We start from the raw sequence: 25,545 nt of genomic DNA, 5'->3' as shown, positions 1-25,545 counted from the left end.
CTAGGAGGGAAGCCTTTGTTCCAGACTGGATGCTGACGATAACCTTCTATCACCAGATAGTGATAAACGAACACTGTGATCATACAACAGTCATCGTCATCATGATTCATGATGATTGTATTTGTAGTAAGGATGACCGTAAGAATTTCTTGAAATGCGGTTCCATAGGGTATAAAATACAGAAATATAGAGAAGGGGAAAGATTTGTCGAAATAAAAAAGAAAGCCCAGAGTCTTCCAGAGATAAGAGACGTTCTCGGCTCACGCACAGACACTGGGCAGGCGCTTCTCGCTCAGCGAAGTGATTAAAACGCGCCGAACAAAGAGTGGAACCAGCCTTCCGAGAAGAGAACTCGCCCTCGTCTGGGCAACAACCGAATGAGTTTGCTTCAGTGACATTACTTCTTCAACGACTTCTCATTACTTTAAAGTCTCCACTTTCCCCAGAACTCTCTGTCACGCAAAGAAAACACTCTTCGAAGTTTCTTTACGCACAACTGACCTTATTGAAATACTCAAGTTTGTGAAGAGGCATGGTGTGCTTCGTGACTTTTATACATTTTTTCGCGGACTGCCTTATCTCCGTCGTTCTCAGTCACATCCATCTGGAGTGGCATGCTAGGCAAGCCGCCAGGCGTGCTTCTCCAGTACTCATTAAAGAAGCCTCTCATTCGCCCTCTCACCCCTTCACTGTCCACTTCTGAGCACCCTGCGAGCGACTCCGACTGAATAGGCGCTTCGCGTGAGGAATATATTAGTGCACTGCCAGCAGGCGAGCCGTCTTTCCGAAACAACCACATGACTTTCCCAACCGACGCGAGTCGTAGCCTTCGAAACGCTGCACGGAATCGACCAGACCGAGTACATACCCTTTTTTACCACAGCGTCACGATATAAACCGCCGTCGAGTAAACCAGACATGTACGACGAATTACCGTCGTCGCTTACTTGAGTCGCGTGAATGACGTTAATCGGTGGCCAGACGCAATGCCTTCTTGTGTATAGGCGTCGCAACCTCGCGCTCTTCCACGCGATTGCGTTAAGGCCAGTTAATTATTTCGGGAATCCTCTTCTACGTACGTCTGGCAGCCCGAATTCCCTGCTCTTGTAACTCACGCACACTCGTCTTCCGTGCGAAACGAATGGCTCTCTACCGAACCCGATAATCTGTGTTGGCCATAACACGGAGCGAGTAGGGCGCTCAAGACAAAAGTATTAGCAGAGCAGAAAGAGCGTATAGACGAGACTACGCTTATTTAGTGTTTGTTTACGAAGGCAATGTATAGAGGAGCCTATAGTTTTGTTTTGTTTGGCGAAGGACGACGCCACTTTCCCGCCTTATTTACGGCCCTGCGAAGAAGCCCGACAGGCTCGTCTCGGCAAAGTTTTCTCACGCAGGCAAGGCCGCTTCGCGACGAGAGACGCATCCGGCTCCAAATCACCGGACGAGGCCTGACCGAATGGTCAGGCCGAGTCACGAAAGGAAGCGGTAACCATCTCAGTCAGAATGACAGGCATGCAATCGAGACTCGTCTGTATGTCAGTACTATAACTACGCTTGTGGAGCGAACTCCGGCCATAACTCAGGCCTGAATGGTTGAATAGTAATGTTTAGTTAACCATAGCCAGTCGTGCGAGCCCAAGGTTTAGGTATTGTCAAAACCTTTTCAATGTCTAGCGCTCTGTCGTGGCCAAACATATATATATATCTTTTTCAAACTTCTTGGTCAAAACAGATGAAGGTGCTGTGACCTGGTTGGTTACAACACGTTGGGTTTAGCGAACACTTGTTGAACTTCGGTTTGTTTATCGTTATACCGTTGTCAAAAGAGATAGAGGTGGTACGGTAGCACTTGCAGCACTGTTGGGTAGAAATACCGCTGAACTATTATCATTGTGATCATCATCAGCATGACTACGCCCACTGCAGGGCAAAGGCCTCTTCCATGTTCCGCCAATCAACCCTGCACTGTGCTTGCCGCTGCCACGTTATATCCGCAAACTTCTTAAACTCATCTGCCCACCAGACCTTCTGTGTCTCTCTTACACGCTTGCGGATATCCTGCCTACGCGTTACGTGCCTGGCCTATGTACATTTATTCTTCTTCATTTCAACTATGATATCCTTAACCCCACTTTGTTCTCTGACCCACTCCTCCCTTTTCCTGTCTCTTGAGGTTACATCGATAATTTTCCTTTCCATCGCTCGCTACGTCATTCTCAATTTCTAAGTTCAACCATCTATAAAAAAGTGACAGAATACCAATAATTCTTCTTGTATTATTATTATTATTATTATTATTATTATTATTATTATTATTATTATTATTATTATTATTATTATTATTATTATTATTTCATTTGCATACGTACATGGATACACAAAGAGGGAGAGATCAAGCTGGCAACTGCCACCCGGAGGGGCACAACGCCTGCTTACTCTTTCGGGAGGAGGAAAGAGACAGAGGAAAGGAAGCATGTAAGGCAGGGAAACACAATCTCCCTTGTGCTATTTACCGCAAGCTTACAGGGGGTTTCAGGACCCTAGATTGGGAAAAAGTGAGAGATAAGAGTTAACGTAGGATACCTTACAATTCGCTGATGACATTGCATTGACGAGTAACTCGGGATATCAATTACAACGCATGGTTACTTAGTTGGACAAGGAAAGCAGGAGAGTAGGTCTGAAAATCGATATGCGTAAAACAGAAGGAATGTGCAGCAGTCCCGGTAGAGAAGAGCGCTTTGCGATAGGTAACGAGGCACTGGAAGTTGTGAAAGAATGCGTCCTATTAGGACAGGTAGCAACCACGGAGCAGGAAAATGAGAGTGGAATAACCAGCAGAATAAAGATGGGGCAGAGCACATTTAGCAAGCATTCTCAAATCATGAATGTTAGTTTACCCCTATCCCTCCAGAGGAAAAGGCATATAACAGCCGCATTTTACGATACTTACTTACGCAGCAGGAACCTGCAAGCTGCCCGACGACTAACCTGGTCACGAGGTAGCAACGCGCTTTTTTACGGGGGAGAGCATTCGTATTTTGAAAGAGCATTGAAGTTAATCTGCAAAAAAAATTGAGTGATTCATTGGAATGCTTTTTCTTAAAAGAAACTCTAAAAAAGCTTTATAGTAGCGTTGTGATCTGTTCACTTCTAGCCAGCATCGCACGTAAACGCACCCGCATATGAATAATAATTAAAAAAAACCGCACTAGCCCTAAAGAGTGCTTTGTGGCATCAGTACTGTTAATGCGGCAAAGCTACTTTTACAGGAGTTGTCGTGAGATCACAACACGGGTCACGCACGGCGCCCTATTTGTCCACCACCGCCGCCGGTGTAAGTAGCCACTATCATGCGAAAAAAGAAAACCAAAGGAAAACCATTAAAAACATAGTGGGATTTTAACCCGGGTCCACTGCGTGCCTACCACTGAGCCACGCCGGTGCTTGGGACTCGTTCCCAAACTTGCTTTCGGCAGACTTGAGGTTGGGAAAGAATTCGCATTAATCAAAGTTCTAAAACGTTTTTGAACAGCAAAGGTGCGACCAGGCGTTACACAATGCGAATCACGTAACGAGTGGGTCGTCCAATGCTCTAACACGTTACAAAAGCTCGTTCTTCATCACCTACTAAATGTGGCACATACCCATTTCAGGTGTAATTCTTCATAGTCGTCAGCCCCTGACTGCAACACAATATTCGTTAGAACCGTTTAACGGATACCACGCTTATCCGAAGAATGACGAAAGATAGCAAGATAGCACAGTTAATGCCGCCCCACTATGTAGTCATTATGAATATTTATGGGTAGTGGGGACCTAGCATGCGTGCTTCTAGCATTTACCCAAGTAGTGTTTATAGAAGGCTCTAGAAGACCGCTCTTCATGCTTCCACTGTGACTGTGCTGCGCCTTCCGCGTGCCTGGCATTTTTTTAAGTGTGAATACACTTTATAAGCGACCCCAAACCATCCACCGCCGTCGGCCACGTCCGCAGTCTTCTCTCTATCTTCAAAAGAAAGAGGACTTGGCGGGCCGCAGCGCGACGCTCTACCGAATAAGCCACGGACGCGACGCTGATATCGGTGTCGCTCCTCCGCTCTCCTCGCTCGCTGCAGCTGCGCGCGCACCCCTCTCTCTCGCGCGCCCGCCTTCTCTCTCGGTCTCCCGTCGAGAGCGGGTCATGAGGGGGAGTAAAGTTAAAATCAGTTGGCATTCGCCAGTGAGTTAACGTAAACTCCCCCGTGTGATCAAATTGCGATTCCCAGGAACCATTACACGATAAAGGCACCATAGTGTGATTAATAAATATAATAGTGCGAATTAATAAATACCCCTCATAGCATCACCCCGTGTATTCGCACTTAACCATGTTCACCCTCGGGGAAATGCTTGGGAGTTTTTTTACAGTGGAGAGCATTCGTGTTTTTAAAGAGCATTAAAGGTAAACTTTAAGACATCCTACAGTGCTTAATTGGCATGATTTTTACTGGGAGAAACTCTAGAAAAGCTTTATGGTAGTGTTATGTTGTATTTAAACCTTGCCAGTATCACGCTTAAACGCACTCGCATATCAATACCCATTAAAAAAAAACAACAACACCGTACTAGCTCTGAAGAGCACTTCGTGACATAAAAACTGTTACTGCGGCAAAGCTACACTTACAGCGAAAGCTTTTGTGAGATTACAACACGCCCCAAGCGCGGCGCCGTAGTTGTCCGCCGCCGCCGCCGTTGTCTGTAACCACTATCGTGCGAAAAAAAAGGTCGAAGAAAAACAATTAAGGGCATGGTGTGATTCGAACCCGGGTTCACTTCATGCCAGTCCAGTATTCTACCGCTGCGCTACGCCGGTCCTTTTTTTTTTCTTTAGTGAATGACATTATCACCAGTAAAGTACACAGAACATACTTCATCAGAAGTCAGGCAAACACACACAAGCGTCAATAACGGAAAGTCACTCCGGAACGGGGTCAAAAGTCTCGACAACACTGCGCACTTGAGCAGCTGCTTCTCGGAAGACAGATCTCGTCGACCTTGGTGGCTCGGCGTGTCTATCGATCATGCGACTTTTCCATAATGAATAAAGTCCTAACAACATATACAGGTCGTAAGGAGTACTTTCAGTCAGACTCTTTTTGAACGGAAGGAACCTAATACCATGGGCTGTGATTGGAAGTTCTTTTCTTAACGTTCTTTTTAGAATGTCCCAAAAAATCAAAAGCATCACGACAATGAATAAAACAATGCTCTATAGTCTCAGGTTGGTTGCAGAGTCTACAATTCAGTGTCCAGCGCCGGTCCCTGGGACTAGTTCGCAAACTTACCTTAGGCAGGCTTGATGTCGGGAAAGAAATTTCGTTAGTATGAGTAATAAATCGTTTTAGAGCAGCCGAGGAACAACCAGGCGTCACATATTGCGAATAACGTAATGTGCGGGTCGTCTAATGCTCCAACACACTACAAAAGCTTGTTCTTGATCACCTATTAACTGTGGCGCATACCCACTTCACGCATAATTCATCATCGCCCTCAGCCACTGCATGAACAATTGACTCGAATTTCCTTGCAAGTGTGTTTAGCGGATACCACGCTTCTCAGAAGAATGACGAAGAATAGCACAGAAAAAGCCGGCCTACAACACAGAAATTATGATTATTTATCGCGTACTTGACACCCAACAAGTGTGCTTCTAGCATTTATCGAAAGAGTGTTTAGAACAGGCTCTGAAAGACCGCTCTTCTAGCTCTGGTTCTGGCTGTACTACGTGTTCCGCGCTGGCCTGGTGCCTTTAAAGGACGGGTTGAACGAAAGTGGGCAGTCATTCGTTTGTGGGCTAAATCAGCCAGGGCTTGGGGGGAGGGGGATAGTTGTCTTGCTTCTGAACAAAAAAAAAAGCCGAACAAAAGATGGCAGTACAGCACAGTGCACGATTGTCTACTGTCTTCTTCCAAGTTATGTCGTGCAACATTGAGGCTACTGTTACTGGTACACGCGCGCACCAGTTAGCACACCACCGACGCTGACCGTGTGCTTCACGCCTGCAGGTGACAGCGGAGTGTCGCCCGAGCTGAGTGTCGTGAGCAACGCGACCAGCACGGGCGGCAGCGTGCTCGAGGCCATCGACCAGGTGCTGCGCCAGGAGAGGCGCCGCTGGCCCCCCGCCTCCTCCGCCGGCCCCATGGCCAATGACTCGATGGGGCTCTTGCACCCAGCCGGCGGGGGCCTGGGCGTCAGCGGGGGCCTTATGCACTGCGGCACCAGCGCCGAGGACCGCAGCATGGCGCTCATTGCGTCCACCTTCCCGGACTCTCCCATCTCGTCGGAGGAGGAGGACGAAGAGCCGCCCGCCATGCCGCTGCTGCCGGACATGCCTCGCCGGAGGCGCCTGCACCACCTGATGCCTCAGGTACGTAGCTGCCAGCCGATGGCACAGCGGCCGCTGTGGGAACAGCTGTACTCCGTCTCGCACATCTGGCGCAACGCTGTAAATGCTAGCGAGACTTCTTGCGGTAAGTGCGTTCGCACTCGGAAATAGTTCAATCTTTTTACCAGCGAGACCGATTTCGACAGCGAAGCTGTTTAAGCCGGAAATTTGGGCCGTCAGCTCTTCGCAGAAAAGCATCCCCTAGCGATGACGTCACCATGCATCGCCTAGCAAAGTATCGGAGGAAGGAAAGCAGGAAGAGAGGATAGGAGGAGGTAGGGGCATGAATGAAAACAACGTAATTTTTTTGGGGCCAGATAAGATTTGAACGCAAACACCCATAGTCCGTTGGCGAGAGTCGTGATAACTCAGCTAACAAGGCACGATATAGCTGAAGAAGCATTTATGCGAACCTTTTGATTAGTTTGCTATAAGTGAAAGAACAAGCGAAAAAAAAAAGAATAGTCATGCGTTGTATAGCGCAGGAAGGAAGTGGATAAAGGAGGTGAGCGTTGCTTGCACTGGAGGCGCTATGCTAAAGAAACAACTGAGCTAATGAACACGTAAGTAGCCCTGGCCGTTTTGCTAAATTTTGCATTTTTTTCTTTCTTCCACTATCACTTGTATTTCTTTCTTCTTTATGTATGTCATTTTCCTGTCTGATTTTTGTAGTTTCTTTTCTCTCTACCTGTTTCTTTCTCTTTTATTGTCTTACATTATCTCTCCAACTATTTCCTTCTCTCTGTTCCTTCTTTTTCTCTATGGATTTCTCACTTCCTTTTTGTTTATATCTCTTCGCCCGTTCTCTACTTCTTTCTCCCTCTTGCATCGATTGTTTTTCATTCTCTCATTTCTCTTTCTGCCTTTCGTTTTCTTTGCGTCTTTCTCTTCCTTTCTGTCATGTTTCACTTTATAACTTTCCCTTCCCTCTCGATCACCCTGAAATATGTTCCCTTCACCGTCCCTTTCCTTTCTTACTCGCGTGATATGCTATGTTATACTATATACACACGGCTATGCTATGCTCTGCTAGCGCACCTGGACAGCCGAATGGTCAAGACGATCGCCGTCGGAACGTATAGGTATGCGGGTTCGAATTTCGACGCGCGAAGGAATCTTTTTTACCCTAAAATTTCTCTTTCTCTCTTTATTTCTCTCTCTCTCTCTTTTACTCTCTGTATTCAGTGCCTTGTCCATCAGAATCATTGAATTCCGCATCGGAGAAATCGGCGCACGTGTAGATGAAAGAGAAATAGAAGATAACAATGACGATGAAGAAGTGAATGAAGAGAGCATGTGCCGCTTTATGGTGATTACCTTTTCCGTGGCTTACGTCATAACGGTCACCTTAAACAGCTTCGCTGTTAAAATGAGGAAGAGATAGAGAGAGTAAAACGACTGTATTCGGTCTGCAAGAGACGCCAGTAAACTCAACTTCGCCCGGCTAGGTTCCACTCGGGCACCACCAGGCTTAACCTGGCAGCCCACTCGAGGGCCCTATGGACGGCCAGGATTTGAGAGGCGTGCTTCAGGGCTTTTATTGAGCTTCTTTATTCCCTCTTGGGTGCGCCTGACAGTAGAACAAGAGAAAAAAAAAGAAGCGCGTGCTTCGGTAAGCTCAACCTTAAAATGGTATCTATCCCTGACAAGTTCAAGCCAGGAACCAAAGTATTCGTGGATCAGGTTTCAGGATAGGAGTCTTCGCAACCCTCCCAAGAAAGAAAGTTGAAAAAGAAGGAATTCAGCAAATGTTGCATCATGTGGTTCGGATAACTTGATCGTGTACGCAGGTTATTGCGATTTAGTCGGACTACCAAACCAGTTAAGTACACTACGGCTGTTTCAGAGCACTAGAAAATGGTAACGTTGGGCATGGTGTTGGTTCAGACACAGTATTAACTTCTTTTTAAATGCGAAGCATTTTTTAGCGAACTTCGGCGACTTTGAGCGTATCCATCCATCCATCCATCCATCCATCCATCCATCCATCCATCCATCCATCCATCCATCCATCCAACCATCCATCCATCCATCCATCCATCCATCCATCCATCCATCCGTCCGTCCGTCCGTCCGTCCGTCCGTCCGTCCGTCCGTCCGTCCGTCCGTCCGTCCGTCCGTCCGGTGATGTACGGCAGGTGATGTACGGCATCATTTACCTCCACCTCATAACATAGCGCTGATTTTGGGGTGACATATCAACCTTCCTCGATCGTGCTTCGCATATCATCGATTCCCACTGTACGTGGGATCTGCCAGTTTTTTTGTTATTTCCGCAGCTTGAAAGAAACATGATTTCGCGATAACTACTCAGGCGTGCACAATTGTGTCAGCTTTATTTATTCCCACATCTCGCTGTCGTTTTTTTTTTATAAATGTCCCTTTCATTCTAGGCACGCGTTTTGCTTTTGATGATATTGGCACGGACTATTCCATAGTTTCCCTGCTCTCAAAATTGTCACCACTTGATAAAAAAACAAAGCAGCAAGATTTTCTTCTCGAAAATCACCCGCGTAACTGAACTCGCCTTTTAGTGGCGTACCTTTACTATTCATTTTGCTGCTGCTGAATGATGCACTCAACTAGTTGGGTAATAAAGCCTACATTCATTAACATTTATATTTGAAGGGAAGACGAAATCTGCAAGGTGCTTTTATCAGTGACCCACCCTAACAATTTGAACAGCTTTACGAAAAAGATTGCTTCTTTTGTAAGATGCAGACTTGTTCATTAGTGAAAATGCGTGTTGTGTTGTGGATTTTATCAGCGCTTTAAGGCATGCGTTGTGTATAAATTGAAACGTTGTTTTGCGGAATATGTTGCCACTTATTCAATGATTAAAGCAATCAGTGGTAATGTAGCGTATTCTGGCTTTCAGTGCGCAACTGAAGCATTCCGATTGCGAGTCTATACACACTCATAGGAAATGGTATGTACGTGCCTGTATCACTGTATAGAAGCAGAATATTGATGTGCGGCAGATTTTCACCTCAGACGTCTCTAAGTTCTATCACCAATGCGCTTCCGGTAGATACGTGTGAACTTACTTTTCATGCTGACCCTCTCGTATGAGGGCGTTGGTGGTCTTGCTGATACACTGCCGCACCAATCTCTCAACGACACAACATGCAACAACGCCTCCCTCTAGAGCGAGGCATCGAATGATCTTTTTTGTATGCTTCGAATGATGTTAGCTCCGCCGCGGTGGTTTAGTGGCTAAGGTACTCGGCTGATGACCCGCATGTCACGTGATCGAATCCCGGCTGCGGCGGCTGCATTTCCCATGGAAGCGAAAATGCTGTAGGCCCGTTTGCTCAAATTAGAGTGCACGTTAAAGAACCTCAGGTGGTCGAAATTTCCGGAGCCCTCCACTACGGTGTCTCTCATGATCATATGGTGTTTTGGGGACGTTAAACTCCGCATGTCAATCAAATCTTGAATAATGTTAGATATTTCGCACAAGCCGTTAACGTTGCTCTACTTACAGCGACGTGTATCCGTCGCAAGCTGCACAAGCTATTTACATTAAACGGCTTACGAAGCGAAGTTTCGTTCTTTCCGAATCGTCGCATCTTATACAGGCTTTCACAACAGTTCGCGGCTTTACAAAACCAGCTCATCTTTGTCCAGTGTTTGTGAACGGGGCGCCTGTCTATGCAAAAAGGAGTCGCTCCACAAAGCAAATTAATGCAGCGCCGATTTAATGCGTAGTCCTGCGGATAGTTCTTTAGAAGACCAACGTTTATAAACAGGTATTTCTCACGGGTCCTGTAGCACTTGTCTAGGAGAGGCGTGCTAGTGTGTTTTCGATAACGACGCGTCGCGCGCACTGATTTCACAGTAATGGCGGTGGAGTGGTTGAACCCTATTGTAAGGCTAATCTTGCCTATGTTGATACGCTCGCTAACTCTAGCTCGTTTCGTTGTCAACATTTTTATTAGCTTTAAAATATTCGATGGAGCAACTAATCAGTGTCGTAAAAATGCGTACTTCTGCCACAAATTTTTCAAAAGTGGGCTTCGCCACAATAAGGTTGTTATTAAGAAGAAGCCGACTTTACTTCAAACATTTGATTTAATTTGTCGGGTTCACTAGAATAGTGCACACGCTACGAAAAAGACATCTTTTGCGCACACTTCGTCCGGATAATCTGAGCAGTTGTATTCGTGACAAGGTTATAATGGCGGATGAGTATGATTTGATTCACTCTTTGCATGCGCTATATTTTATTGCGACTGCCGGCTTCCCCACCCTACACACACTGAAGAGAGTTGCCTTCTCATTAAGTATGTATAAAGGAAGCAGCTTTCACGTGTTACTATTTATCTGTGTAAAAATAGGCTTCATCGCTGTACCGAAAGCATAACAGAGGAAGTAGCTTTCATTCCTTAGTACCTGTCAATCTCTAAAACCGGCTTTTCCACGCAAAGACTACTGGTGGTGAAAGCTGAAAACACGAGGCACAGCACCGACCGAAGTTAGAACACAATGCACACACAAAAAAAAATTTTCGGGCTCCCACACGGGAGACCTTGTCCACAAGTCAAAGTGCTACTTGTGTACAAGGCACTTGTATGGGAGGTGAAACGTCCTATTATGTCTGTGCGTATGCGTGCGTGCGTATTACATTTTTAGTTCGGTCGGCGCAGTAACTCAGCTTTTCTACCTTCACTGTGTATCACCCCAACCAGACACGCTTCCGTCAAACTTTAAACTTCAAAATCTACTGATGTGGAGAAGCTAACTTCAGCGTATGTTGCTCGCCTTTTTAAAGACGTTAATCTTTCTTGGAGTCCTTCGACGCAAAAATTTTGGTCTGTCTGTCTGTCTGTCTGTCTGTCTGTCTGTCTGTCTGTCTGTCTGTCTGTCTGTCTGTCTGTCTGTCTGTCTGTCTGTCTGTACAATTGTCTGTCCAATCTTAACAGCATCTGGTATTTGAAACGGCCGACCCCATCCGCAGCGCCCACCTATGTTGCTCAAGGATCAGCGTTCATACGTGTGCAATTGTCGATTAAAAAGCAATTATTGCGCGTGTCTGGTGCACCATAATAACACGTATATATTCTGAATGTGCGCCTTTTACTAGAAAAGGCATACATAGGTAATATTAAAGACCGTAGCGCTTATTACGCTGCGCTGACCATCCAACGCTTGCACGTAAAGGCGAGTGTTTCCAACGCTTTGCTAAGACGAGACGGTGGTGGCACCTACCCGTCGCCTTGCGTTCTACACCTTATCACCTCTGAAGCGGGCGCGCACACCCTTCTTAGAGCCACGCGCTTTGTTTTTAAAAAAAATGTCAGATGGCGGCCATGTCTGACGTGTAACATGACGATCCGCTCGTTTGCATCCGCTGCACACTCGAGGCACTCTAACGCAGCGCCTCCAGAATACCATTCTCCGATTTTCTCGAGCAGAACATCAAATAAATGTTTTGTTCACTCTCTCCACACGCAGGACTATCATCTTTCGACGACATTTGCAGATTAAATGTAGATACGGGGCCAGTTTTTTATCAGCCTATTTTGCCGCGATTATCGTGAACAAGGTGTGTTCGACTGCATGTGTCCGCAAAAGAGGCAATAGAAGGTTATTTTTCCGAATAGAGCGAACGCTGTAGCGTCCCTCCGAGCTTCGTGTCAACGATTTTCAGTTGAGCTCTGCACACGTCAAGCGGAGCTGCGCAGAGTGGCGCTATTCACAGCTCAAACAGTAGAGCCCCGCCACGGTGGTCTAGTGGCTAAGGTACTCGGCTGCTGACCCGCAGGTCGCGGGTTCAAATCCCGGCTGCAGCGGCTGCATTTTCGATGGAGCTGGAAATGTTGTAGGCCCGCGTACTCAGTTTTGGGTGCACGTTAAAGAACCCCAGGTGGTTGAAATTTCCGGAGCCCTCCACTACGGCGTCTCTCATAATCATATAGTGGTTTTGGGACGTTAAACCCCCCAAATCAATCAATCAGCTCAAACAGTAGAAAGTTTCCGGGAATGCGGCTCGTACGTATTGCTATAGTAAGCCAATTTTCCCCGATGTGCTCGACTGCCGATCACTCGAACCGGTCGGCCGGTGGTTTTCCTAGCCTGGCGGGGGATAAAAAAGGACAGTGACCCTCTGGTTAGATCGAAACTCTGGTTTCCGCCATGACGGAATGGGCATCAGCAGCGAAATGACTAGGCGACAGAAGAGTCACTCGCATGTTTATTACTTCCTTTCGAAGGCCGCTTTCTGTGCTGAAAAAAAAGGCGCCCAGGCGCAGAGGGAGAAAACGGAATACATTACGTTTTTTGATATTTTTTGTTCTGTCCGGGTTTTTCCGGTGTTGCGGGTGCGCTGTTCAGATGCGATCAATACTGACAGCCGCTCGTACGAGAGCGGCATTCCAAACTACTGATCTGGGGAGATCGCTGCGTTCCTGCGCCGCAAAATTGCCTTTCACCGCTGGGAAATGTATACGCCCCGTGCCCGCAAGTTTGATGCTTCTATTTAGCACGCGATGGAGCTTTCGACTTTGCTAGGCGTTACTGTTTACAGCGCTCGACAAAGGTGCCGGTACCCGCCGGGGCAGAAATGAATGAACTTCTCACGAAAATTACTTATAGCGTATCGACGACGCAGCAGGCAAAAAAAAAATGCACAAGGGAGAAGCGCTGCTCATACAACTGCGTATCGAATTTTAAGTAGCGTACAAGCAGTTGCAAAACTGTTGTAAGTATAGCGCTTTTTTCTTGTGTATTTTCCTTGAAGGCTGCGTTTTTCTTGTGCTATATGTGAATTTTGCCAGTATGCACAAATTACGCCCTAAACAAGTCATGTTATCTAGTTCTAGTCATTGTAATATGGATGTCAATTAAGTAGTTAAGCAGGATGTGCTTCAACAGCTTGTCTTTATAAAGCGTTTTGACCCCCCCCCCCCCCCGTCACCTTCTTTCTCAACCAATCAGTAGCAGAAGACCAGTATGAGGTCCGTCTGATAACTCAAAGCCCCGAGAGGCAGCTATAGCTGGAGAACCGGGCCAAGCTCTTCGCTCAAGTCCCCCTCATTTCAGGTGGCCTGAGACTTAGGCCGGGCGTTTCTCTTTTAAAGACGATAGTCTTTCCAGGGACACTTGAACGCAAAGATTTTCGCCTGCCTGCCTGCCTGCCTGCCTGCCTGTCTGTCTGTCTGTCTGTCTGTCTGTCTGTCTGTCTGTCTGTCTGTCTGTCTGTCTGTCTGTCTGTCTGTCTGTCTGTCTGTCTGTCTGTCTGTCTGTCTGTCTGTCCGTCCGTCCGTCCGTCCGTCCGTCCGTCCGTCCGTCCGTCCGTCCGTCCGTCCGTCCGTCTGTCTGTCTGTCTGTCTGTCTGTCTGTCTGTCTGTCTGTCTGTCTGTCTGTCTGTCTGTCTGTCACACGATATATCCACCCGGCCAAAGTTTAAGCACTTGCTGAACGCCCAGCCATCTTGAACTGGTGGCTGCGTTCATACTTGTGAACATTGTCGATCGAAAAGCAAATATTACGCATACCTGAGGTGCAACATCAAAGCGTAAATAGTAGGCGGCGTGTTCCTTTATTAAAAATACATAGATATGTAATTCTAAAGACCTTGTGTTTCTTAGGCTGCGCTAAAAATGTGACGCTATGCACGAAAAAGGGCCGGCAGCAGACTATTGTCTTTCGGCGACATTTGCAGTGAAACACGCAGATACGCGGCCAAATTCTACCCTAACAGTTGTTTTTTTTTTCAGTTCGGGCGTTTAAGGTATGACGCGAAGCTCCAATGAGCACGCACAATCTTGAAGAACTTGTGTTTAAGGGCGAAGCTCCGCTTAATGTAACCTTGTCCTGCGTCAGGCGTAACCGGCAGTATCAGACAAACAGAGAGACAGACGCGCGAACAAACACACGGACGGACAAAGGAACGGACAGACAGACAGACGGACAGACAGACGGACATACGGACAGACAGACAGACAGACAGACAGACAGACAGACAGACAGACAGACAGACAGACAGACAGACAGACAGACAGACAGACAGACAGACAGACAGGGACGGGCGGACCGGAAGACGCGTATGGACGGACACTTCGGTCTACTCATCATCATTCACTCCGTGGATATACTGGGATTTTTTAGGTACAGTTGGCGTGTCATCAGCTTCTTTTTTGTGGCATTTAGTAACATTCTAGGGTCACTCAATTTAAGTAGTATGCATAATTCACTGTAAAGGAACGCGGGATTGACCTTTCTTGGTGTCTGTGTGTGAGAATACTTGCTCTAGAACTTGCGTCTTACTGGGTCACCTCCGGCCTGGAAATGGACGCCACTGCGGTGGCACGTGAAGTGTAGAACTATTGGAGTTGGATGCACTGAATGGTGCTTTCAAGAGTGTGTGATTCGGTTAGTTCCTGAAACCTGATTATTGATTTCCATTAATTAATTAATGTAGGAGGCGTTGGGTGTCACTTGTGTGAGCGTGTGGCTCGGTGAATCGCAGGAGCCCGAACCCGACGACATGGTAGGCAGCCGGGCCGCCGCTCGGCGCGTGCTGCTGACACGTGACCCCCGGCGAGGAGGCCTGGGCGTTCGCGTGGTGGGCGGCAAGCGCATGAGCAACGGCCAGCTGGGAGCGTACGTGGCCCGCGTCAGCCGGCCCGACACGCTGGGACAGCTGAGCGAGGGTGACCGCGTGCTCGAGTGGAACGGCGTGCCCCTGACGGGGAAGACGTACGAGCAGGTGCAACGCATCATGGACACGCACACCACGGGAGACGAGGTCGAACTGCTCGTGCAGAGGTACGCTTGCATGCACGCACACCGGAAAGGTACTTTGCCCACTTTGTAGACCTGTGCAAACATTCCGCTCTTTGCAGATGTCCCGGCTTTTCTCCTCCGTTTCTCTCTCTCTATAACGGGACGTCCAGGCGAGGCTGAAGCAAGGAAGATTGCTAGTAACAATTCGCAGGCGTGGCCAGGAAATATTAAGGCAAAAAGCCCTTAAGTGCCTCGTGAAACGCGTAAATTGACCGTCGTGTTCTAAATTACATGTGACGTCATCACGACGCCGTAGTTGTGTCACCACGACGTGACAACATCACGTGGCGCCACATGATGTCGTCATCACACAACGTCGCCTCTTGGTCAGAGTTGGGCCGTTCATGGAGGCACTGGGAGACCACGTTTGGTGCAGTAAACTTTCGGGCGGGATCAGTTCCATCGACTGAAAAGAAGAATAAAAAGAAAATAAGAGTGCTTTCACCCACCACTCGTCTTAGGCAAATGCGCGTGGGACTGTGCGACATATTTTTCAGAGTGGAGGGGGCTAATGAACTTTTATGTACGTTCATGCGTGTGTTTGTGCGTGTGTGTAGACGTGTGATTAGTACATTGTGATTAGTCACTATATATAGTGCATTGGCTCGCCAACGTACTAATGACCGGCTGTGACTGATAAGTACACTCCACACAACCCCACCATACCTTACCACCACTAACAACCTGCGCTGATCCATCGGTCACAGGGCGATTGCTGGCGTAACGACGATTCAGCTGTGATAGTAAGATAAAATAAATCACACGCTTTAAGCCTTTATGTTACTACTACTACTACTATTACTACTACTACTAATAATAATAATACTACTAATATTAATAATAATAATAATTTATTTCTATCGAAGATGAAGGTGGCTGGTAAAAATTGCTTGAGAAACAAGCCGCTTGACCTAATACACAAGAAATATCAGTCGGACTTTAGTGCTTTCATTTATTGCATTATTACTCTTGCCATATTAACTCGCCATGCTCATAACTTTTTTTCTTTCTTTTCTGAATGTAAAAGTGGACAACCGCAAAAACAGGCCTAAAGGCCTCTGGTCAACACACGCGTGGGTAAAACGGTGTGCCCTGCTATTTTTAATATTATTATTATTATTATTTGTCGTACAATCCACAATGCTGAAAAATGGAGCTTTGTCCAACTGTTTCTAAGAGATGACATTACCATTCGCAGTGACTGGGACTCCTTCGAGAGCCCTGTACCCACACAACGACGCCGCCAGCACGGTAAGTTTCGGCAACTGTCGCTATAGAGTCGCTCTAACTGCTGCGTGGGGCTAGGCTCCCTTTCTTGCAAAATATGACGCTCTCGCAGAGCGCTCCAGAGAAATTCACACCTCTATTCAGCGTTTTAATTGACATAGCGTTAGTCAGCACTTGCAAAACACCAGCTAGTAAAAAGAGAGATAAAATACCGTTAAAAATGCGCCTCCCCCTTTCACAACGAGAACTTAATCCTACGGTGTAGGGAAGCCACGTAAGTTGTACGTTATATAGTAAAGAAGTTGGGTCAGTAGAACGAGATGACCATGACTTGGGCACTGTGTCAAAATTGTGCCAAAATACGTCAACCTATAGCTTTACTAAACGCAACACAGTCGAATACGGATATATCGAATCTCTGTAGCATCATAAAAGAGCTCTACATGCAGTTAATTATAAAATATTCCATACAGAGGCATGTAAAATATTACACGGAGTATATATATTCGACGAACTTTTGCAGCTGTTCGATATACGCAATAGTTCGTTATATGTGGCTACACCACGCTTCGCCAAGGCGGATGCAAAGGCTAAAGCTGTGACAGCTGCCTATTGTATAGACTGTAGCACCCCAGTTCCCCCCCCCCCTTTCTTTTTTTTTCGCGCGCGTCTTTTTCCCTCTTCGCTTTCTTTCCAATCTTTCTTCCCCATTCCCCCTTCCCCTAGTGCAGGGTAGCAAACCGGATGCCCCATTTTCTTGTTAACCTCCCTGCCTTTCCCTCATTTTATTATCTCTCTCTCTAAAGCTGTGAATGCCGTTTTTCCCGAAGGCAGGAGAGCGCGGTTCGAGTGGAGCCCGCCCAACGAATGGCCGCAGACGACAGCGGAGATGCTGCAAGCGCCACCACCGGCATCGCTACGCCCCTACAGGTCAGTGCCTTGCCCTTGTACAAGGGCTCCAGTTCTCGCTTCTCTTGAACATAACCGATCTGAAGACATTATGAAAACGGCAAGCGCACGAACACGCGTGAACAAGAAGGCGCCAGCGTTATCCGTGTTGTCTTGTTGCCGTCGTCAGGTTTTCGCCGTTTTCATAATGCCACATGTACCAAGTACAGCTCAAGCCCAGCCTCCGATCTGATGAACCGCGCTAAGAAATAAAAACAACGTTGCAGTCGACCGGGCGCGGTTTCGCGCACCGCACTTTGAAAGAGATCAGCAGACGGTTCCCCTTTGTGCGTGCTGCCATCTCACCATTCTGTTTGGTTAATGCGATAGCACGAGGTCACTTTGATCACTGTAGCGGCCACGTTTCCTTACATCAAGGAGGTTAGATGCTGTGGATCTGCTGCTAACATTACCTCTTATAACATTTCGTTTTGTTGCTGTCACATTCATTGTTTTATCCTAGCGGAAAAGCATTTTAATATATTGTATTTGGTGTCGTACGACACCACCGCCGAAATAGAGTGATAGAAGCGAATTCGATTAAAAGAAATTCAGCACTTCGCAATGTTCTTAGTAGTCAACCCCTTGGCAACACGAGTTTCACAGAAACAAAACCGGAGAAGATCGACTTAATTACACGCCAGGTAATTAAAGCACCGTCTTGAGGCGGCGCAACCAGATCGTATCCCGATTAAGGACGTCCGGGTAATTAGACTGAGCAAGTTGGTCCGTGCGTTTACACTGTTTGAACAAAATTGAACAGCTGGACCGGCAGTCTTAAGATGGCGAAACGTACGACAATGACCGCAGCTGTCATACAAGCTTTATTTCCGCACAACCACTCATCACAGCACGTAGCGTCATTCAGAAAATACGTTCGATATTTCTTGAATAAGTACTAAAGTAAGCGGATCCTTCGCGATCACTTCTATAGTCGTATGCGATTGATATTCTAACAAGAGACTTCAAGTTTGTCATCTGAAGAGTTCATTGCCACTGTGCAATGTGCCCCCGACTTAATTATGTCCTGCCCTACCCAACCCTGCCCAATATATATAAAAAAAAAACAGAACGTTTCGTCCCTTCTCCAAACGAGGGAAGAGGTGTAAATTCGGCTTTGTAGCTTTTTTATGATTTTACAGACAGCGCGTGGAAACTCGTATGTCTCATTTTAAACGACGACGAATAGTGATGGAAACTTCCTGCGTGCGCCCATGCACTTTGATTGTGGTGAACGTAAATTGACAAGCGCATCATCGAGGATTACGCACGCAGTTTGCCCAGGTGAGCTCATCCGTCTGCTTTTAAGCCGGAGTTTAAACCTCAGACACCTCTTCAAGCGCGAAAATTTCCGGCGACGTCAACGCGAGTAATGCAAAAAAAAAAAAGAAATAGTGATCACGTGATGACGTCATCACATGACATCGTCACTTTGTCAAAGGGTGGCCGATCGCTGAGCCAGTCCAAAAACAAATGAGGTGCCTCCGATCCTGGAGGCAGTGCCAAACCACGTGAGGTGCAGGAATGTTTCTGTAGGTGTCGGGGCAGGACTAAACAAAAAAACCAGAGGTAGCATATACAGGAACTCTAGGTTTTAGAGTTCCTGTTAGATAGCAGAGCAGCGGAACTCTGTTGATCATCGAGTTACATCAAATAAACGTTAAGTGCGCGGTTTTCAGTTGCTCCAACCGCGCAAACAACATGCTCAACGACGAAAATTTTCAACGGGTAGACTTGGTGCCGAAAGTCAAACTAGGAGAGTGTGCGAAAACAACTGATCTGTTGTCAAGGCGAATAGCTGGCTCTACGTACGGCTAGACCGGGACGAATCGGCGTCGTATACACATATAGTTTGCGAGGCACGCAGCTCCATCTTGTGAGCACGCTTCACCGAAGCAAGCTATAACATGCACGTGCAGAGCCACGACAGCAGTGTTTTTTTTTTCTAGAATGCCTGTGAGTGGCGGAGCTGCACAGTGATGGTAACATAAATCAATGTTTAGCTTACGCGATTAGATGCCACGAGCACGATCTCAGGCGCCGAAGGAACAAACATGATCGGTAACTTGGCAACATAATCTAGTGAACAGCGACTGGAAAGTGCGATGGGCTGGCAACCACATCAGCGATTTATTACTTGCACTATAGCGCTATCTTTACGGATAGCTAGAGGAATAAAGAGAGAGAGAGAGAGAGAGAGATGAGAGCAAAAGCGCGTAGTCACAGACATGTGGCCTACCTTTGCAGTGACGTCGACGAAGAGCTTCGTCCGAGGTTGCTTTACGAGATCGTTGGTGACGTAATAATGGGCCCACGAAAAGTTGTAGCCGTTTCATTGCTCCTGCGTCACGAAATTTTCCCTGTGAACCAGAGAGCCGATGATGTCAGCACGGTGTACTCAGGGATTAGAGGGACTACATCGTTCGTGATGTAGTCGTCGGATAGCGCCAAGGGGCCTCGCCAGTTTGGTGATGGTCCCGTTGCGCACGGGGTCAGACAGCTTGTTTGTTGTGTCACCGAGCAGCAACTTGTACCACGGCAGAGAAGAAGGACTGGTTGCGTTCGTTACGCTAATTTATCAACAGATAGCAACAACGTGCTGCTTCCCGCGGTCACATATACAAGACCACACGACACGCAAAAGTAGTGGGAACTCCCGACGTCACAGTATTGTAAATGCAACACACCTAGAACACGGAAGGTCAGGGAACACCAAACAACACGCATCACATAAACACAGCGGCAAGTACGTGGGTCGTCCACTGCGTGAAAATGCCGCCCGACCCGACGCACCGCTGCGCACGTTGCGGATCAACTGTATGAAAACATTTTTTTATGTTACCTTATCGCCTCTAAGAGAGGCGCGCGCGCCTTCCTTCGTTTTCGAAGATAACTGCCACATAGCGCTCGTGTCTAACGTGCCTCGACGCGCTCGTTCGCCTTCGCTGCACGGATCGAGACCCTCTAACGCAGCGCCTCTAGAATACAATTCACCAATTTTCTCGTGCAGAAAATCAAATAAACGTTTTGTTCACTCTCTCCAGACGTAAGACTATCGTCTTTCGACGACATTTGCAGTGAAACATGCAGATACGGGGCCAATTTTTTAATGTTGTGGCGGCCTCGCGGTCGCACAGCAGCCAGCCACCATTTTCCATCTTATCGGTGAACTTTTATCGCGTTGCGTGCAAAAAACGGAAGCAGTGTGAGTGTGCGCGACCGAGCCATAGTGACTGCACAATCACGGAAATAAAGTTGTTCGTCCTTCAGTGACGCACCACTCGTTTCTCTGTTCCCGCCGTACTCTGTCCCGCACAACAACGGTCTATACAACCAGGAAAAAAGAAGAAAAAAAAGAAAGGGAAGTGAGCATCATGTGTTACCAATTGGCCCTATTGTCCACTTTGATTAACAACAATGGTGACCGGCACCATTTTGCTTTCACTCAGTCCACATTCGAAACTACGTGGCACCAGAAGTGAATCGAATATTTTTTGCTATTGAAGTGTCTTTACAGTGATGTAAAATTATTTTAACATTTTATTTCAGTCATTCAAGAACTACAAACACAATGGTACATCAGGAACACCAGAGTGATCGAATAGTCATTGCTTATCTTACTCTCTAGGCCATGTAGGCAGCTGCGCTATGCGATCTCACAATATGCCCATAATGATGAAGTTCCTTGCGCTTCCGCATTGCATGTCTTCAAATGGAGCCTACTTTTCAGAATATTTACAACAACAACAAAAAAGACAGCTTTGCCGCGAAGGCGAAGCAATGAACGCGATAGCAACAAATTGGAGGTCATGCGAAGATTGGCAAGCAGATCGAAATGTGCCCCACGTTTCTCATGCACAATTGACGCACGAAACGTAATCACAGGTACAGATTAACGCTAATAACTTATGACAAACGGCACAGTAACTGCAAAACGTGCATAGCCATTGGATACCTAGCTGTGTTTCACGAAGTTTTTTCGGTGGCTATGTATACTCTTGCACATGTTGTCAAGAGCAGCTCGCGACTGTGGCAGGGATGATTGCACAAAATCAGTTTCACTGAAAAGGTGAAGCAATGAGTGTGATGACAAATTGCAATGTTATACAAAGTGAGGCTGGCAGTCAACTCATTTACATCCGATCTCACGTAACTGTACAAAACGCTGGCACAAGAAAACAGGGTCGCTCCAGGTACACTCTTGGCACCGTTTTTTTCGTGTTGATAGCGCAACCCGTAGAAGCTCCCGCCTGCTAGGGGGGGGGGGGGCACAAGGCGCGCGCTGATTGTTGCCGCGATGCAACCATTAGCGCCCTCCCCCATCTCTTTTTCGCTCACGAGATAAGCGCGCACGCAGACGACCACGGCCGGAAAGGCGATGTTAGTTCCGCAGAAAGAGGAGGCTAGCCAATCCTTCCCCGTGTATATATGCATACATATACGTGAATGACGGCAGCGGCAAAAAAAAAAAAAAAACAACAACAACAGAGACTGTGCATATAATTGCTATCGCAAAAAAAAAAAAAAAAGAACTGGCAGATCCCACGTACGGTGAGAATCAATCATATGCAAAGCACAAAGGAGAAATGTTGATATGTCACTTTAAAATCAGCACAACGTTACCAAGTGGAAGTAAATGATACGGTACATGACTTCCGTGTCATGATTATAATGTTTAGATGTGTTCTTGACCTTCGTCATCTATTCTCGTCACGTGATACCAAATTTAGTATATTTGAAGCTAGCGAAGCGGCCTTGACACGCGATGAGCGTGTTATGTTGTCATGTTCTTACATGACACGCGTGTCAGGATTATTATGTTTGCACCAGTCATATATTTTGTCATTTATTGACGTCACGTAACACAAAATTTGGTATATGTGGAGCTAGCAAAACGGCCGCGAGCGCATCATGAAGGGCCCAATATACTTCAATGTAGCGTTGACGCGTGCGCACGCTGGGCACAGCGACGCTACGTTAGCAAAACGCGAGCACTCTATTGTCTGACGCCAGGTACGCGACCAGCGTCCGTCGGTGCAGCCCGACACCAATCAGCGCGAAATGGGACATGCTGCATTTCGCGCCGATACGTTACCCAGACAACTCTGCGTCTCCCTCTTTTCGTGACGGAGGGATGCTAGATGCGTTGAAACGCGCATGCGTCAAAGCAACGCAGCGCGGCGTGCGCCTGCGAGTATATGGAAGGACCGGCGCCTGGCGTGGCAACGCCGACGGGACGCGACAAAATGAACGCCGGCAAGCACATGCACCGTGTCACGTCGATATGTATTGGCGCCTTGACTGTGGCATGTGGTCATGTTCTCACATGACATGCATCTCATGATTATCATGTTTGCACCAGTCACATACCTTCGTGATCCATTGGCGTCACGTAATACCAAATTTGGCATATGTGAAGCTAGCGAAACGGCCGCGATTGCATCATCAGTGTGGCATGTAGTCATGTTGTAACGTGACACGCTTGTCATGATTATCATGTTTGGATGTGTCATTTACCTGTGTCGTCCGTTCGCGTCCAGTAATACCTAGTTCGGTACATGTGAAGCTAGCAAAACGGCCGCGAGCGCATCATGAGCGTAGCATGTAGTCATGTTCTTACATGACATGCAACTCATGCTTATCATGTTTGCACCAGTATCATACCTTCGTCATCCATTCACCTCCTGTATTACCAAATTTAGTTAAAGGAAGCTAGCGAAAGGGCCACCAGTGCATCATGAGCGTGGCAAGTAGTCATGTTGTTACATGACACGCATCTCATGATTATCATGTTTGCACCAGTCATATCTTCGTCATCCATTCACCTACTGTAATAACAAATTTTGTATATATGACGCTAGCGAAACAGCCGCGAGCGCATCATGAGCATGGCATGTAGTCATGTTGTTACATGGCAGGCGTGTTGTGATTTTCATGTTAGGGTTTGTCGCTTGTGTTCGCCATGTAATCATGCCATACCATGTCAGTTTTGCAACATGCCATGTTAACGAAGCCACCGCAAGAGCTGCAGGACTGTGAATTGTAAATCTTGACATTCATGACATACCAGTCATGAATTTTATGTTATGACTAGTCAAATATGTTCTTCATACAGTCATGTCATGCCATACCAAGTTAGGTATCGATATCATTATCCAATCGGCCAGTTTAGCTAAAAGTCGTAGGCGGCTAGATAAATAGATAGATAGATAGTCGCCGAAGTTCGCTAAGAAATGCTTTGCATTTAAAATGCACGTATTAACGAAGTGACTACTCAATTCAAAGGCAGCATTGAATCCAATAAACACACTGTCCTTAAGAAATATTTAGCTGGTCCCATGCCTTGCAAGAATTGGCTTAATGCTAAGCAGTCAGGAGGAACTGCCTATGCTACATTTTTTGGCTTTGAGCCATGCGTTATGAAGTGGATCGGCGTGTTTTAGTAAATCTAGTAGTTGTGTGCATATGGTGGGCTTACCAGGAACGTCAACTACACAAGGAAATCTGTACGGATTTTTTAGACAGAAAAGCTTCTTAGTTGCCGAAAAATTCGTCCTGGTACGGTGTCCCTGCAGTTTTGTGATTACCTTTTCTTCCGATTATCCGATTTGAAATAACAGAGCTCAACTGGTTGGTAGATTTTGATGTTGCAAAGACTGAGCGGGCAAACATGGACAGTGGCATTTAAAGGGCAACTTGAGGGTCTGACGTAATGCCAGCACGTGCGTTAGAGCACAAACGTCAATATTATGGAAGCGGAATGTGCTCTACGATGTGATGTGAATATCATATGCAAGTTTCATTAGCATATTACTCCAGTCTAGCAACGCTGTAATATGGCTTGCTGAATTATATGATTACGAATGTGATGTTAAATGCTATTGTAATGTAATGCTACAAGAGTGGAGTCAATACTGGATCTCCAACTGACATTAATCCAACATGATGCCTGTGTCGTACGAGTAAATATGCAATGTTTATTGCTTTGTTGTAAAATCATACAGCCAGCACTGCAGTCACAATTTACGTTGTATCAGCATTACGCCTACATGGAGTTTTTCCTAAGAAGCTTCGATACATGGTGCAGATCTGTGGTAGAATACCTGACTGCCCGCAGAACACTTAGGTTCCGTTCCTGCTCCCATTCCAACATTTAATCTTTACATTCGTGATGTGTATGCTGCTGGTACTTTTATTAATGCACTTGCATTTAAATTACTTATGCCTGCTCTCACTGTTGCTGGGTAGATACGAACTGTCAGTCACCTGCGGCGCATACCTTGGCCTGTGGAATGTATACGGGTATGTGCTGTACACTTCTAGAAGAAAAGGCATATTACGACGTACCCCATGACAGAATTTTCACCTTATTCATCTCATGACCAGACGATCATATTCTTCATAGCCATTACCTTCAATACCAGTACACACAGTTTTTAAGAGGCGATCACGAAAACTCCCACGCGTAGACAGCTAGATATGTATAGATAGAAATGCTTGAAGTACATTTGGTTGGCTAAGAAATGCGTCACGTTTGAAGGAACCAACAACTGGTCAGAAAGCCTGATTAGATCTTAGTAGAAATGAAAAGATAAAATCTAGTCGCAGGTTCTAGCATTCTTTTCGCATTACGAGTAGCATTTATATCTTAAAATAATACTTAAAATTAACAATAACCCTCAGGAGGCGCAGCCTAGCGGAAGAGAATTGAAGCTGGATGATAAAATATTGAATCTGTCATTTTGCTATACGTAGGCGTGAAGCCTGATGCTGTCATGCGCACCAGTCCTCAAAACTGGAGTATCTATATTATTGTCCAGCCCCGTTCAATTCTGTGCTGCTTACGACGTAAAAGGAATAGCATGGTGAAGAGCGACACTGCCATCGCGGTTTCCAGTGGACCAAATTGAGCCGTGGCGCATGTGCAGCGAAGTACTGCGCTCGCACACAAACCGCCCGCGCTCACTGTTTGCAGAATGTTAGCATACTTCATATTCGCTGCAGACACAAAAACTTTGATTACAAATGTTTCGTGGCATTCTCCGCTTCGCCATTCCGTGATTAAACTCACTGACTGGTAAGCTTTCTGTACCACTAAAAAATAACACCATAAAAATTTGTTGTCGGCCCTTTAGAAGGGCACTGATTGAA

General features: G+C 46.6%; 1 protein-coding gene across 1 annotated transcript in view; it reads left to right on the top strand.

The window, feature by feature from the left end:
- Positions 1-25,545, top strand: part of LOC119173810 (uncharacterized) — a 32,240-nt gene that overhangs the window by 5,572 nt on the left and 1,123 nt on the right. The window contains exons 5-8 of the mRNA XM_075895716.1: positions 6,050-6,411; positions 14,903-15,201; positions 16,418-16,470; positions 17,277-17,376. Coding sequence (XP_075751831.1) covers positions 6,050-6,411; positions 14,903-15,201; positions 16,418-16,470; positions 17,277-17,376 — 814 coding nt within the window. The remainder of the gene's footprint in view (positions 1-6,049; positions 6,412-14,902; positions 15,202-16,417; positions 16,471-17,276; positions 17,377-25,545) is intronic.

Source organism: Rhipicephalus microplus, chromosome 5 (assembly GCF_043290135.1).
Source record: "Rhipicephalus microplus isolate Deutch F79 chromosome 5, USDA_Rmic, whole genome shotgun sequence".
In the NCBI taxonomy this organism is placed as follows: domain Eukaryota; kingdom Metazoa; phylum Arthropoda; class Arachnida; order Ixodida; family Ixodidae; genus Rhipicephalus; species Rhipicephalus microplus.
The sequence above is the reverse complement of the archived record's forward strand: the minus strand, read 5'-3'. Positions and strand labels throughout refer to the sequence as shown.